This window comes from Cyprinus carpio, chromosome B4, assembly GCF_018340385.1.
Source record: "Cyprinus carpio isolate SPL01 chromosome B4, ASM1834038v1, whole genome shotgun sequence".
NCBI classification, from domain to species: Eukaryota; Metazoa; Chordata; class Actinopteri; order Cypriniformes; family Cyprinidae; genus Cyprinus; species Cyprinus carpio.
In genome coordinates this window covers 9,896,183-9,909,837 of record NC_056600.1, presented here as the reverse complement: position 1 = coordinate 9,909,837, position 13,655 = coordinate 9,896,183, and the positions used below count along the sequence as shown (strand labels likewise).

Genomic DNA, 13,655 nt, shown 5'->3' with positions numbered 1-13,655 from the left:
AAAAAGTATTTAATATCTGTCCAGTCATTATCGTTCACGGACTGAGGTTACTAATACAAATAAATAAATAATTATATTGTAAGCGTCACTTCTTACGTAACGTGGGGGCGTGGCCAAATAATTCATCCATTTGAGTCACTGCTAATGTCTTTTTGTAGTGTAAACAAACATTTCTCCCGTTTCTCTAAACTTTAATATGTATATTTTTTTGTCCTTTGGTTACCGACAGTGTTTCTGAACAGCTAACCTTTGCGCGTTTCACTCTGTCTTTGTGTTTTAGGTAAGCAGTCAACATTGTAATGTTTTTAAGTAGCATATTATTATGCGATACAGTGTCTCATTGCTCAAATATAGCCCTCAAAATTACTTTGACGAAATTGTTACAAAATTACTTACTTAATTCACCCTAAAAATAGTACCAGGGTCTCTTCGCATTACATAACAAAACCAAGGAGCATTTGTTGGAAAACAGATAGCATAAAAAACAAGTGTGTTAGAGTTAAGGCTGTACATCAATACATTGATTGCTTAACATTAAGTTTAAAACAGTGTTTGGACCATAATCAGTGTTTTAGAGGACGTTATAGTTAATGTGGTGAACTGTGATTAGACAAAGGTGTAAAAAATCCACCTAAAATAACCATAACACCAGATAGTTACAGGTATTTGCAAAATAGTTAGTTTTCAGAAAATGTTTAGCACCATCTGTTTGTTGATGCTGCTTGGTTTAATGCAGTTAAGTTCGTAAATGTGGGGCTTAACGCTCAAATGTTATCTTACAATTTCATTATATATATATATATATATATATATATTTTTTTTTTTTTTTTTTTTTTTTATTTTTTTTTTTTTTTTTTTACATAATATATTTATTTGTTTATGTACAGGTCATCAGCAGATTTCAGCAGACTGCGTGACAGAGCAGGATCCTGTAAGTACTAAGTAAATGAGCGAGACAACATTTACGTTTACACTTTATTAAACAAGCACAATGTGAGAGGATGAGAAACACAGTGGTGAATTATAGTTTCATACAGTTTGCAGCAATGGAGAGACACCCAGATAGAGAGGAGGAGTAAACAGGGACTGAGAAGGTGTACAAGACAGATGTCAGTCTGAAAAGAGCGAGATCACAAACATTTGTGGCAGAGACAGAGAGAGAACGAGCATGCAAAGGGGAAATCAAGAAAAACGTAGTGCAAGCAAGCAGCCCGGGGAGAGGCTTAGTAGTGTATCGATGGACAGTCTTCAAATGCTTTAAAATGTTTTCATAAAGAAGAGAGTAAAATTGATCGACAATAATTCTTTATATCAAAAATATATCAATGGGTCTATAACTACATGAAATAGAGAAAGCACATACAATATTACATATTTACATTTTGTATGTGAGTATTTGTCAAATCCTTATATACACAAAAATTTAGTCCCAAACAGTACAAACATGAACCCAACGTTGACAGAACATTGCAGCTGTGCAGATCACGGAGCCACAACGTAATTCCAATGTTGTCAGGATGTTGGTGACCGCTTGGGTGAAGTCCCTGTGATAATGTACAGTCTGATTGTTTCGAAGTGGTATGTGCTGATGTGCTTATAGAGAGAATCATACACTCCCTTCAATCGCTCCCCGTAAGTGGGATTTTGGTTTCCTCTGCAAAAATGCGAAACGTAACAACTCGAAAAAGGTGCAAACAAAAACAAAAAAATCAGGCCTCTGCGAAGTCTTGCTGAACGCTTTGCATCGACCATTTCTGAAAAACACAAGAAAATGCAAATGATGCTTCATGAAGTATAAGAATGTGACAGAAAGTAAAACAGAAACACTTGAAAAAAGGTTATTTTAATAATTTTATTAAATTAATTTATTCTTTTCTTTAAAATACATATAAAAAATTTGGGAACAGTAAGATATATTATTTCAATTTAAAATGATGGCTTTCTACTTTAATATACTATAAAATATAATTTATTTCTGTGATGCAAAGCTGAATTTTCATCAGCCACTACTCTTCTCTTCAGTGTCACATGATCCTTCAAAAATTATTCTAATATACTGATTCATGATCATTGTTGGATACAGTTGTGCTGCTTAATACTTTTTTGGAACCGGTGTTACCTTTTCAGGATTTTTGATGAACAAAAATTGTAATATTTATTTTCTCTCTCATATAGCATTTATTCAAAATATAAATATTTTCCAACAATATATGTGACCCTGGACCACAAAACCAGTCATAAGTAGCACAGGTATATTTGTAGCAATAGCCAAATATATATTATATGGGTCAAAATTATCGATTTTTCTTTTATGGCAAAAATCATTAGGATATTAAGTTTATTTTGTAAATTTCCTACCGTATTTTAATCAAAACTTATGTTTTTGATTAGTAATATGCATAACTAAGGACTTCATTGGGACAACTTTAAAGGTGACTTTCTCAATATTTTGATTTTTTTGCACCCTCAGATTTTCAAATAGTTGTATCTTGGCCAAATGTTGTCCTATCCTAATAAACCATACATCAATGCAAAGCTTATTTATTCAGGTTTCAGATGATGCAAGAATATTATGACTTGGTTTGTCGTCCAGGGTCACTTATGTCTTTACTATCACTTTTTATCAATTTAACATACCCTTGCTGAATTAAAGTATTAATTTCTTTCAAAAAAGAAAGCAAAAATTTACTGAGCCAAACCTTTGAACAGTAGTGTATATGGTTACAAATACTGTAATAATATTGTTACTTATATATATATATATATATATATATATATATATATATATATATATATATATATATATATATATATATATATATATATACACACACACACACATTTTTTTCCCCACACAACTAGTGACAGACCTGATGTTTAGGAGCTGCTCTGCCTCTGGACTTTTGAGCCTGTGGCAGGACCAGACTCCTCGCTGTGTCGTTTTCCAGATGTCTGGAAGGTGCTGCTGTGAAGCCCTCGTCCTGACAATGCCATTTAAAAATTATAATGCTGACTTTAAAATCTGTATGACATTAGACTGCCCTCTGCTTTAGATGTGGAGGTCATTACCTGGCTGTACAGCAGGACCAGATATCTGCTGTGACTCTTGCCTGTAGCACATTGTGCTACTAGTGTTGCCTGAAAAACCTGCAAGATAAACAATCATGATATGTTTTGCATATAGAAAAATAACAGTACTGCTGAGATTCAATGACAGATTGTTGATTATTGCAGATATAGATACTGATGTGTCACTGGCATAGCATTTATACCTTGAGGTGGCATGCTGCTGCTTGTTTGGTGGTCTCCTTGTGAGTAAACCATCGTTCTGCCATGCCATTCATCTTGAGAATAGCCTGAGATGAATTAAAGAAAATCTATCAGATATAGTAGTGTGTATAATTAGTTAATTCACAGTTTAATTTTTCATTTTTTAATTGAAATTAAAATGAACAGACATGCCTAATATAGTGTAGCATGTATAAAATATAGGGAAGTTAGGGAGTGTCCAGACCTGAAGGTGCATTGACTTCTGTTTGGAATCCCTTTATGGTTGTGGAATTCTCACTATTGCCATTAGGGTTGGATGGCACCATTGCCAGCAGCCCTGTAGGGAGAGAGGCATCAGTCAGAGAAGAACACAAACTTGTTCCATCCAGATTCTCTGCTATTCTTCTGTTAATCAAGGCATCCAATCAAACACAATTTACAAAACTCCTTTCAAAAATCAGCCCTCAATATCCAGAAGCCTATAAATGTATAAGAATTAATCACATTTTTGGTAGGTATAAGTCTTTAGCTGTCAAAAAATGTTGCAGAGTATGGTTTAGTGTGGCATTTTCTTTTCCGTTAGTTTTTGTCTTACCCAGGCCACGGTAGCAGGACAGCTGCTGGTAGATCTGTTTCATACGCTCTATGTTGAGGCGGCTTGCCTCGGCATGATGCACCATGGGTTTGGGGTAGTGTACACCAATTATACATTTGGCTGCTTTCTGGACGCTTTCAGGAGCATTCCAGGGGTCGTAGATATACTTTGCTGGGAAACCCCTTAACACTGGCAAATATCGCCTTCAACAGATAAAAGAGATTAGATTTTATATATATATGGGTCAAAGTCGAGATGTCCCATTTTGGTGTCCACATTAAATTACATTTACAAAAATGATTTTAAGGCATATTAAATACAAGTAAAAGTGTCTACTTTAATGTTTCAATGTTTTTAAAGGTATTTTTAATAATAATTTAAATGTTCTTTGTTTTCGCTGTACAGTTGCAGCTCACCGTATGTAGTCTCCGTTGGGGTCAGTGCGGCGGCCGAAGCCCACGGGACAGTAGCAGTGGAAGAACTGCTGGAAGAAGGAGCTACAGGACAGCCACATCCAGCTTCCTGCGTTCACGCTCCAGTCTGCATCCAGCAACAGCTCCTCGAAAACCTGTGAAGACACATGCATGTGAGTGCTGCCACTGAAGGTCTGTCATATTAGTAAAATCACAATCATGAGCTCCTCATACTTTCATGCCCTCCTCCCAGCTGATCCACAGGTCTCCGCGGGTGAGGAAACAAGCGACTGCGTGTCGGGCCAGATGGTGGATCCAGCCCTCTTGTCTCAGTTGAGTCATGATGGCATCGATCCAGGGGAAACCTGTCCTGCCTTCAGCCCATTTGGCCAAAGCCTCTGGGTTTTTGTCCCACGGGATCTGCACGCAAATAGGATTGCCTTCCATCTTGTCAAAGCGTGGGTTGTTGGTGGCAGCCGTGTAGAAGAATTCACGCCATAGTAATTGGCCATAGAGGGACAGAGGAGGTGAGCTGTTCTTTTTGACCTGTGGGGAAAAGGTTATCATTCAACTAACTCTCTACATGTTTCACGAGTCCGTTTAACATTAGCAACGTCATTTGAAGTACAGTGACATATAGATATGATAACATGCTGACCTTTCTGTAGAGGTCTGTGAGTTTGAAGTAGAAAAGTCGACAGGAGAGGCAGCCGAATCTTAAATATGGACTGAGGCCAGTGGGACTGGCCAACAGCGAATTGGCATTCATTCTTGGACGCTCAAAGTTGGCCACCCAAGCCTAGAACAAAAAAGTTGGTTATGAAAGAATCATTAATTTACCACGCTCGTCAATAAGGATGGCCATGGTCAGCTTGACTTACAAACTTTACATCTTGTTTTCTGTGATTTGTTGAACAAGTTATTTAAATGGTAAACATACACCACAGCTCAAAAGATTGGGGTTGGTATGATTTTTAATGTACACAGAAGCTGCATTTATTTGATCAAAAATACAGTAAAAACAGTATACTGTCACTGTACAGTATACTGTTTTGATCAATTTAATGCATACTTGCTGAATAAAAGTATAAAAAAAAAATTATGAAATAAAAATGACACCAAAATCTGAATGTTAGTGTAGATGGTGAGGATTTTTTTGAAAGAATAATATATGATAATCTTGAAAGCATCACTTAAAATTAAAATGTCATTGTTTTCAATGATTTTTTTTATAGTTTGTTTAGTTATATTTATAACATTTCAATCCTACAGCTGTAAATGTGTGATTCATGGAGTGTCTCCAACCTTCCTCTCCAGGTGCCTCTCCAGACGAGTGAGGGCCTCTGTTTCTCCTCCAGGCCACACAGCTGAGGACAGACCTTCTGTGTCAAAGCCTGTTCCAGAAAAACAATTCATCAACAGTTACCATTTTTACAGGGAAACTTTCAAACATAAAGACCGTTCGACTGATTGCGGTTTAAGGATGTATTGCATACTTCATGTAGGTGAGTAGTTTAGTATGCTACACATTTTAACTTTGAAGCTATTTTTTGAAAGACAGCAGACTAACCAAGCTCTTCCAAAGAAGGAACACCAAACTTCTCATCGTGGTCTTCAGAGACCGGTGTGGTGCACAGCCCCATGACTTCTGCTGTGATGGTCTCTGCCGGGGTCTCCACCACCTCCATCCTGCTGATGAGGGTCTGGAAGCGCTTGTACGTGAGCGGAGACTGGCCTCCATTCAGCTCGATGATCCTGAGAGACGACAATCCACCAGTGAGTAAGAAAAAGAATATCAGTTACAGTTGACTCTGCCTTAAAAATGTTACTGGCCAACTGTTGCCATCCACCACATCAGACAAGCTTTTGATCTTTTTTTAATGTCAAATCTATGGTAGTCTGAGTGTGTTTGAATAGGGTTTGAGTCCAGACAGAATTTTATAGAGGTGAAAATACTTTAAAACGTTACTGCAGAGGGACTTATACATACACAGTACATACATACACAAAGTTTTTATCCTGTTACCAGATTCTTTGATAAATCTTGATAAAAGTATTATTAAGAACACCTACATTTGCTCCAAGGAAAATTAATGTTTAAAATTGCCATGATGATTTAGGAAAGTGCTGTAAAGCAAGCAGTGGCATTCACGGGGGCAGAACTTAGCAAAAGGTCGGTTGCAACAAATCAAATATAGACCAAAAGTTTCAACAAAAATGAATTGATTTAGAAGTACTTACTTGTCTAGATCGTAGAGTGTGTGAGAGATGCGAACTATCACTTCCACACCTGCCTCACTGGCCAGCTTCTTGATGGCTGCGTCTCGCTCCTTTCCAAATGGCTCTGAGTCATACTCATAGGACAGACGAGTAATGTTCCACTCCTGGATGCATTACAAAATCATACCATTAGGGCGAGTAAAATATTCACTCATAGACACACAATATTGAGAGAGAGAGAGATAGAGCCACATGAAGTCACCACATGAGAAAGATTAGATGAAAATGTCACATTTAAAGAACTTTTTTTTTCTTTCTAATCCAGGTTATTTCATGAATCAAAAATGTTATCCTGGTGCAAGATTATTACTATACTGAAACATAACAATTCAGTCAAGTGAAACCTTAAAGAGCCGGGGGAAGACATCGGTGGGTTGGCCACGGATAACAAAGAGTCGTGAGTTGAGTTTGCGGAGGCTGGCGTCCAAGTCTTCCAAACACTGCAGTAAAAACCTGAGCAACAAGAGACAAGACATGTATTTATAGCCACATACTGACAAATAATATCATGCACATAATACAAGTCTAATAATAAGGCAGTAATACTCTCACAATAACTATTGCACTGTGCAACAGATTATATTAGTGTAAAACATTTCAAAGAGGGCAAGGCATTGAACAGATAAAGGGTAAAAATAGAAACTATCTGCTGACAGAATAACTGCTAAAATAATTATAGATTATTACTTGCTGAAACTACTGTGTATTGCAAAAGGTTTTAACCTCAGTCATTTTTCTAATGTTTTACCCATTTTTTTTTTGACAAAAAAAATATGACAAAATCGAATTCTCCATCATATTGTTTTTTTATTTATAAACACTCAAACACTTTAAAGTTGCTTTTATTGAAAAATAATTTTATTTTGTAAATATAAAGTTGTCTAAACAATTCAGTCCATATATTAGATGAAAACTTCAGTATTTTAGATTTATTTTCCCATTGGTAAATTGGGTCAATTTACAAAAAGAACCACATCATGTGAGAAATTTGTTCACATAATGTACAGAAGGTTTTATTTCCGGTGTAGTGCTATTGAAAAGTGGTGCAGAAAACCCAATGGATCTTTTAAAGTAGCTCGCAACAACAAACTGAAGAGCACTTGGCCATGATGCGGTGTGTTATTGACCCAGAAACCCAGTTCCTATTGTCTGCAGGATCTCACATAACCTCAAGAGCTGAGTAAGTGAAAAAATCCAGTCTCCAGAGCTAAACTCTCCTCAACAACTAGACAACTTTGCATAATCCTGGCCAACTTATATTTGATCTCAAATAAAAGCTCTCTAAAATTACAGTGTTATCACTGTCAGACAAAAGAATGTTATGAAATATGCATTTTGAAGATTCCTGTCTGGGTCTTAGTGCAGACACTAGCTGAATATGTCTTGGCATTACAGTTTTGCATAATCATTAATAAAAAAACCTTAATCCATTTGACATATGATGGTCGTGTTTCTCTCTGGACTGTAAAACTAACCATAAGATGCTAAAGAAAGTAGCCTGGTGCCCTATACAGAGTGGCCAGTCAAATATTTATTTAGTGTCACACCGATTACGTTCTGTTTTAGGATGATTCATCATGGTTCTCTGAGAGAATTATCCAAATAAAAGCAAGATGGATAAACTGAATACAGCAGGAGGGATCTGAGCCAAGTTGATTGACCAGAATATGAAAGACTCTGGTATGGGATGTGTTTTGACTTGGGACAAATCTAGGAAACGGATAACCTGGGGCAAAGTGACCCCTTAATATCATGGCCGGTTTTGCATGGGTAAGCATCGAGTTTCAAGTTTGTTTTATTTGTATAGCACATTTAAAAACAGCAAGCATGGCTGATAACACAGTGTCACATGATACTAGAGAAATAAATCGCTATTTGCTGCACAAGAAACATTTCTTAGTGTTATCAATGTTAAAAATAATTGTGCTGCCTATTATGTTTTTGAAAATCAAGATACATTTTTTTAAGGATTCTTTGATAAATAAAAATTTCAAATTAACAGCATTAATTTGAAATCGATCAGTGGTAACAATATAAATGTCTCTACTGTAACTTCTGATTAATGCATCCTTGCTGAATAAAAATATTAATTTCTTTCAGAAAAACTCCAACTAATCTTACTGAACTTTTAAACAACAGAAAATACACCTAATAATGCAGTCCTCATGTAGCAGGATGCAGCACACAATACAATCGTTAATATTTTGATTAGAAACAGCTGTGTTTAGAGGCTGACAAAAAACCTGTGACCAGCTCAGCTAATACAGTGGGGACCAGAAGTCTAGAAATAGTTCAGAATCTGTTTCTTCTTGCGTCATTTAACATTTTTGAAGTTTTCGAAATCCTGACATGGAAAAAAAAAGATCCCACATTTTCAACATGCTCTGTTTTGGATCTAAGTGTATATGCTCGTTTACAGATGATTCATGCTGCAGCAAAACATCTGTCCTTTTATTTCCGTACTGTTGTATGATCCTGCCTTATCTGCATCTGCTCGCAGGAAACGTTGTCCTCTGCACGCAGTCAGTGACAATGTGTAAATCCCTGTCTAAGCCACAGCCTCCCTCTCTTTGTCATTGACTCACAGCAGTATGATCAGAATCAAAGACCGCTGTCTCCCAGTCGTCTGACCCAGTTACACAAACAGAACCCGGGTCAGACAGAGCACCGCAGTATCATATTATATGACAAGCTGCATTGTTGTAATGATTGATATAGTGCATCAAGTTCAAATGTAAAATTAAAGTCTGTCAACTTTGTGGTGTATGTTTGCAGTCACTTTTATGGATGTGCACTACAGTTTTTATTTTTTCAAAATCAACTCGTCAATTTACCAAAGCCATGCATAATTATTCTGATTTCATATACTTGTCCCTAATTAGACCGATTTTACAGAGCCAGTAAAAGATAAACACAACTTCAGTAACCAAAATCTAAATCCTATTGTTTTCACTTTATTATTTTATATCTTGAAAATTTTACTATGTTTCCCAGTTTATGTAAACAAGGGTGGTAGCAGAGCCTATTTTGATTCCATGGTGAATAAAGTAGGTCACCACAGCTGAGCACGTTACTAAGCATTTTGTAGTAGTCATTATGATCACCCTCTATAACACACTGACCCATTTCAGTTCCTATCACAATGGAGACACAAGAGGGCGGATGAAGGCAGGAGACACTAAGCGCTGTTACATCATCACCCAGCGTACAATCAGATCCCCTGTGTCGTCCAGCAATAGGCCTCACTTCGAGTATGTCCCAATATGCATTTATAAAAATGGACACACTTGCACACACACCACATGCTATAGTGATTGGATATATTACACAGGGTGTAAAAAGCTTTTTAAAACAGCACAGATGTGTATCCTTTACTCATCCCAGGTTGTTCCACATCCATATTATTTACTTTCTAACGTGAATCACAAAAAGAGATATTTATAGAATGTCCAAGCTGGTCTTTTCCATAGAATCAAGCAAGATTTTGAGTGAATATTACATTTCAGTCTGTTTATCACTCAAATCAATCATAAGACTTGTATATAGTGATACTTTTTTGTCCGTTTTGCAGCTTACAGGCTCAAGTTCCCATCTACTTTTACTTCATGGAAGAGCGCATTTTTCAGAACTCCTTTCTGTGTTGGAAACTACATGAGGGTGAGTAAATAAAGACATGTATTTGTTTATGGATAAACTATCCATTGAATAATTTAAGAGAAGTATAGTAAGCAAGCATGGGTGTGGAAGACTGATGCAGGGGTCTGTATTATGTAATACTGCTTGAAGTATAAGAACACAAAACAGAGACTGTAACTAATGCATTTTGAAGCTTGTTCGATATGCAAATTTATGGATATTAAACTTTTTTTTTATTCTTTAAACATTTCTTTTTAATATTACTGGAATACAATTTTAATAGTCTAACAACATATAAACATCCACGTGCTGAGCATTGCTACTCACAGTTTAGGCAGTTGAGTTTTATCTGTGACCTCACTGGGACATGGGGTCAGAAAAAGTTTATGAACGCATTTTGGCTCCTCTTTTAAAACTAAAATAGCTTTACATATAAACCTTGCCTTGGTATAAGTCAGTGTTTTATTACAATGTCATTTAGAAACCTATTCAGAAGTGCCCTGACATTGATGGACAAGCTGCAATCTGTCAGTAGGACCTTACTCAACCAGTCAGTAGACTCAACTAAAATAAGAGATAGAAAAATAAGAGTAGAATAGAAAATAATCAGTGGAATAGATTAAAATAGAACAATCATAATAGAATGGATAGATTCCAGTAGAATAGAATGGTAACACTTTAAAATAAGTTTAAAATAAATAAAATTAAAATTAACTACATTAGTTAACTTGAACAATGAAAATAGAAAGCATTTATCAATCTTAATTTAAATTTTAGTTAGTTACCAATATATTTTAAAATAAAAACTTTATTATTATAATGGACCTAAGTTAACATGAACTGACAATGAACAGTTGTATTTTTACTAAATAACATTAATAATGATGAGTAATACATTTGTTACAGTTTGCTTTGTTGATGTTACTTAATGCATTAACTAATGTATCTTATTGTAAAATGTTAGCAATAATTATTTTAGAAACAGATGATAATAAAGAGTAGAATAGAAAATAATCAGTGGAATAGATTAGAACAATCCCAATAGAATGCATAGATTATAGTATAGAATGGAAACACTTCAATGTAAGTTTCCAGTTATTGAAATCAGTTAACTACAAGCTAACTACATGAACTAACAATGAAAATATAAAGCATTTATCAATTTTAGGTCATGTTTATTTCAACATTTACTAATATATTGTTAAAATAAAAACTTGATAATATTAAATGGAACTAAGTTAACATGAACTGAAAAGGAACAGTTGTATTTTAACTAAATAACATTAATAATGAGCAAAACATTTGTTAGTTTGCCTTGTTAATGTTAAGTAATGCATTTACGAACGTTAAATAATGGGATCTTAATGTAAAAAGTTATTTTCTAATCAGCTTCAAGCAATAATGATAATAAGAGTAGAATAGAAAATAATCAGTGAAATAGATTAGAACAATCATAGAATGGATATATTGCAGTATATTTACAGTAGCCAATTTTTTTTTTTTTTTTTTTTTTTTAGAAATATTTTTTTTTGTAATATTCTAAATATGATTTTTTGGTGTGTTTTAAAAACACATATTTTTTTATTTTTCGTCCGATCCATTACCTCCACCTGCTGATCCCGACGTTGGAGGATCCGGCGAACCAGGGGTCGAGGATGTACACACAGCGGACAGTGTCCGCTCCCTGGATAGAGTCTCTGAGTGAAGGATTGTCGTGGAGACGCAAGCCCTTCCTAAACCAGTGGACCGTATTTACCACCATTACTCCACTTCAAGTCCCTTCAACCGTTTGTAGTATGCTGGGGTGCTTCAATATAGACCTCCTTCGCGTCTATATTGAAGCTTTCAAAAGCGTAAAAAGCGACAAGTTATCTAATAAAGTCACTATGTATGGGCGATCAAATGATTCTGGATTATATTCGGCAAAAAAGAATTAGCCTTGCTCTAACAGAACACTTTCCATCTTCATGTCTAATGATTTTGAACACGACCACAGTTGAAGCATTGGGGCGCACGCTGGCTAGTACCGCGCAACGACCGAATACACGACCGGCTTTAGGACCAGGACGCAACTCAAAGTACACTTCCCTGTTGTATAACTTGTTTTTCAGAATTACCCAAAATAAACAACAATACTGTACATGTTTTATATCCCGCCTGTGATAGTAATACTGTACATGTTTTATATCCCGCCTGTGAAGCAAGTTGATCTGTGAGTTGACTTAAATCTAAATGCGCGCAGTATTCCAGCTGAAGTCAATTCGGAGACGAGCGAGCCCTAAATCAGCGCGCTTATGTAAATATTAATATTGGCCCGAGTCCTTCGTTACCGCGTTACTGGCAGCTGTCGCAAAATAAAGCAATATCCCGCATGAGTGAGATCTCATATTAGGTATTCAGCGTGTTTTGGTTGTTTCCTTCAACGTTGTGTCCACTTGTAAATATTTTCCCACGGAGAAAGGTTCCATAGACTTCCATCCACGCAATTCAATCGGCAGACTAAACTCCACCTAGTTGATTGCGCACATGAAATAGCGCGTTCTGTTTGGTCTAGCCCTAGTGTGACGTAGTCGATCCTTAGTCACGTTCCTTTGGTGTGATTAAATAACACACTAACTAGTTATACTTTATAAGATGCTGTTCATTGCATATTGTGAATAAACATTAGTCTTGATGTTGTTTATTTTAATATGCACATATATACATATAATTACAATGCTGTTGTTTATAAAAAATATGAATGAAATTGTAAACATTATTAAAAATTGATGTATGTGAAAACGGCATATATTAACATTGAAAGGTTTGATTTATACGTTGCCACCCCATAAAGATCATTAAGGACTGTGGCGTTCAGTCCTCGAAGCTGATTGGCTGGACCTGCAGTACCCGGATGGGCACATGCCAAGCGGCATGAGCAAACTCGTGTCAGTGCGCTGTGTTTTCCTGACGCGAGTTGGCACTGTTGAGACGTGCAGTTAATTTTTTTTTGCCGTTCTTTACACAAAAGAAAGCACCAGTTATCTGCATGAATACATTTCTGGTCATATTCCTTACATCTCATCATTTTTAGCAACAATTGCATTTTGTTTACCATTTAGTTGATTGTGCTATTAAACATAATAGACATTTACTTACACTGCAAATTACAAAATAATAATGGTTCTTTAAATATGTTTACATACCCATTTGGCTCTTTTAATATCATGTCTTGCCTTATCAAGCATTAGTGACTCTTTGTCCCTTTTCATGGGAAAAAAAAAGCCTCCATGTACTGTAAGGTCTTTGCTTTCCCTGCATACTCTGCACAATTAGGTTTTGATGCTCCAGCTTTGTCACTGAGGACAATTAAGGTTCTCAACTCCCACTGCTATGCACATTTTGTATGTCTTTCTTATTTAACACTCCTGATTCAGATCATCAACTCTGAACAGAGTGTGTAAGATAAGAGAGACATACAA

At 35.9% G+C, this 13,655-nt stretch overlaps 2 protein-coding genes and 1 long non-coding RNA gene across 4 annotated transcripts in view; 2 read left to right on the top strand and 1 right to left on the bottom strand.

Annotated features, from left to right (window-relative positions):
- Window positions 1-118: 118 nt before the first annotated feature.
- LOC122137009 lies at window positions 119-1,647 on the top strand. Its single transcript, XR_006154518.1, has 2 exons — window positions 119-280; window positions 888-1,647. It is a non-coding gene; the product is annotated as an uncharacterized LOC122137009 (long non-coding RNA).
- LOC109083082 (cryptochrome-1-like) lies at window positions 962-12,351 on the bottom strand. Of its 2 annotated transcripts, none has more exons than XM_042721889.1 (14): window positions 11,799-12,351; window positions 6,903-7,011; window positions 6,520-6,662; window positions 5,849-6,033; window positions 5,584-5,672; window positions 4,937-5,077; window positions 4,513-4,824; window positions 4,282-4,433; window positions 3,866-4,068; window positions 3,515-3,607; window positions 3,273-3,356; window positions 3,070-3,147; window positions 2,871-2,981; window positions 962-1,754 (listed from the first exon to the last, which is right to left on the bottom strand). In XM_042721889.1, the coding sequence occupies exons 1-13, from the start codon at window positions 11,954-11,956 to the stop codon at window positions 2,878-2,880; spliced, it is 1,851 nt and encodes a 616-aa protein (XP_042577823.1). In that variant the 5' UTR covers window positions 11,957-12,351; the 3' UTR covers window positions 962-1,754; window positions 2,871-2,877. The 2 variants fall into 2 exon arrangements, with proteins under 2 accessions (XP_042577823.1, XP_042577822.1); XM_042721888.1 differs by having other exon boundaries at window positions 962-1,758; window positions 2,882-2,981.
- LOC109079730 (ankyrin repeat and BTB/POZ domain-containing protein BTBD11-A) overlaps window positions 5,918-13,655 on the top strand; it is a 130,548-nt gene continuing 122,810 nt past the window's right edge. Inside the window, exons 1-2 of the mRNA XM_042721886.1 lie at window positions 5,918-6,054; window positions 10,130-10,215. Of these exons, the coding sequence (XP_042577820.1) occupies window positions 10,164-10,215 (52 nt within the window). The 5' untranslated portion in view covers window positions 5,918-6,054; window positions 10,130-10,163. The remainder of the gene's footprint in view (window positions 6,055-10,129; window positions 10,216-13,655) is intronic.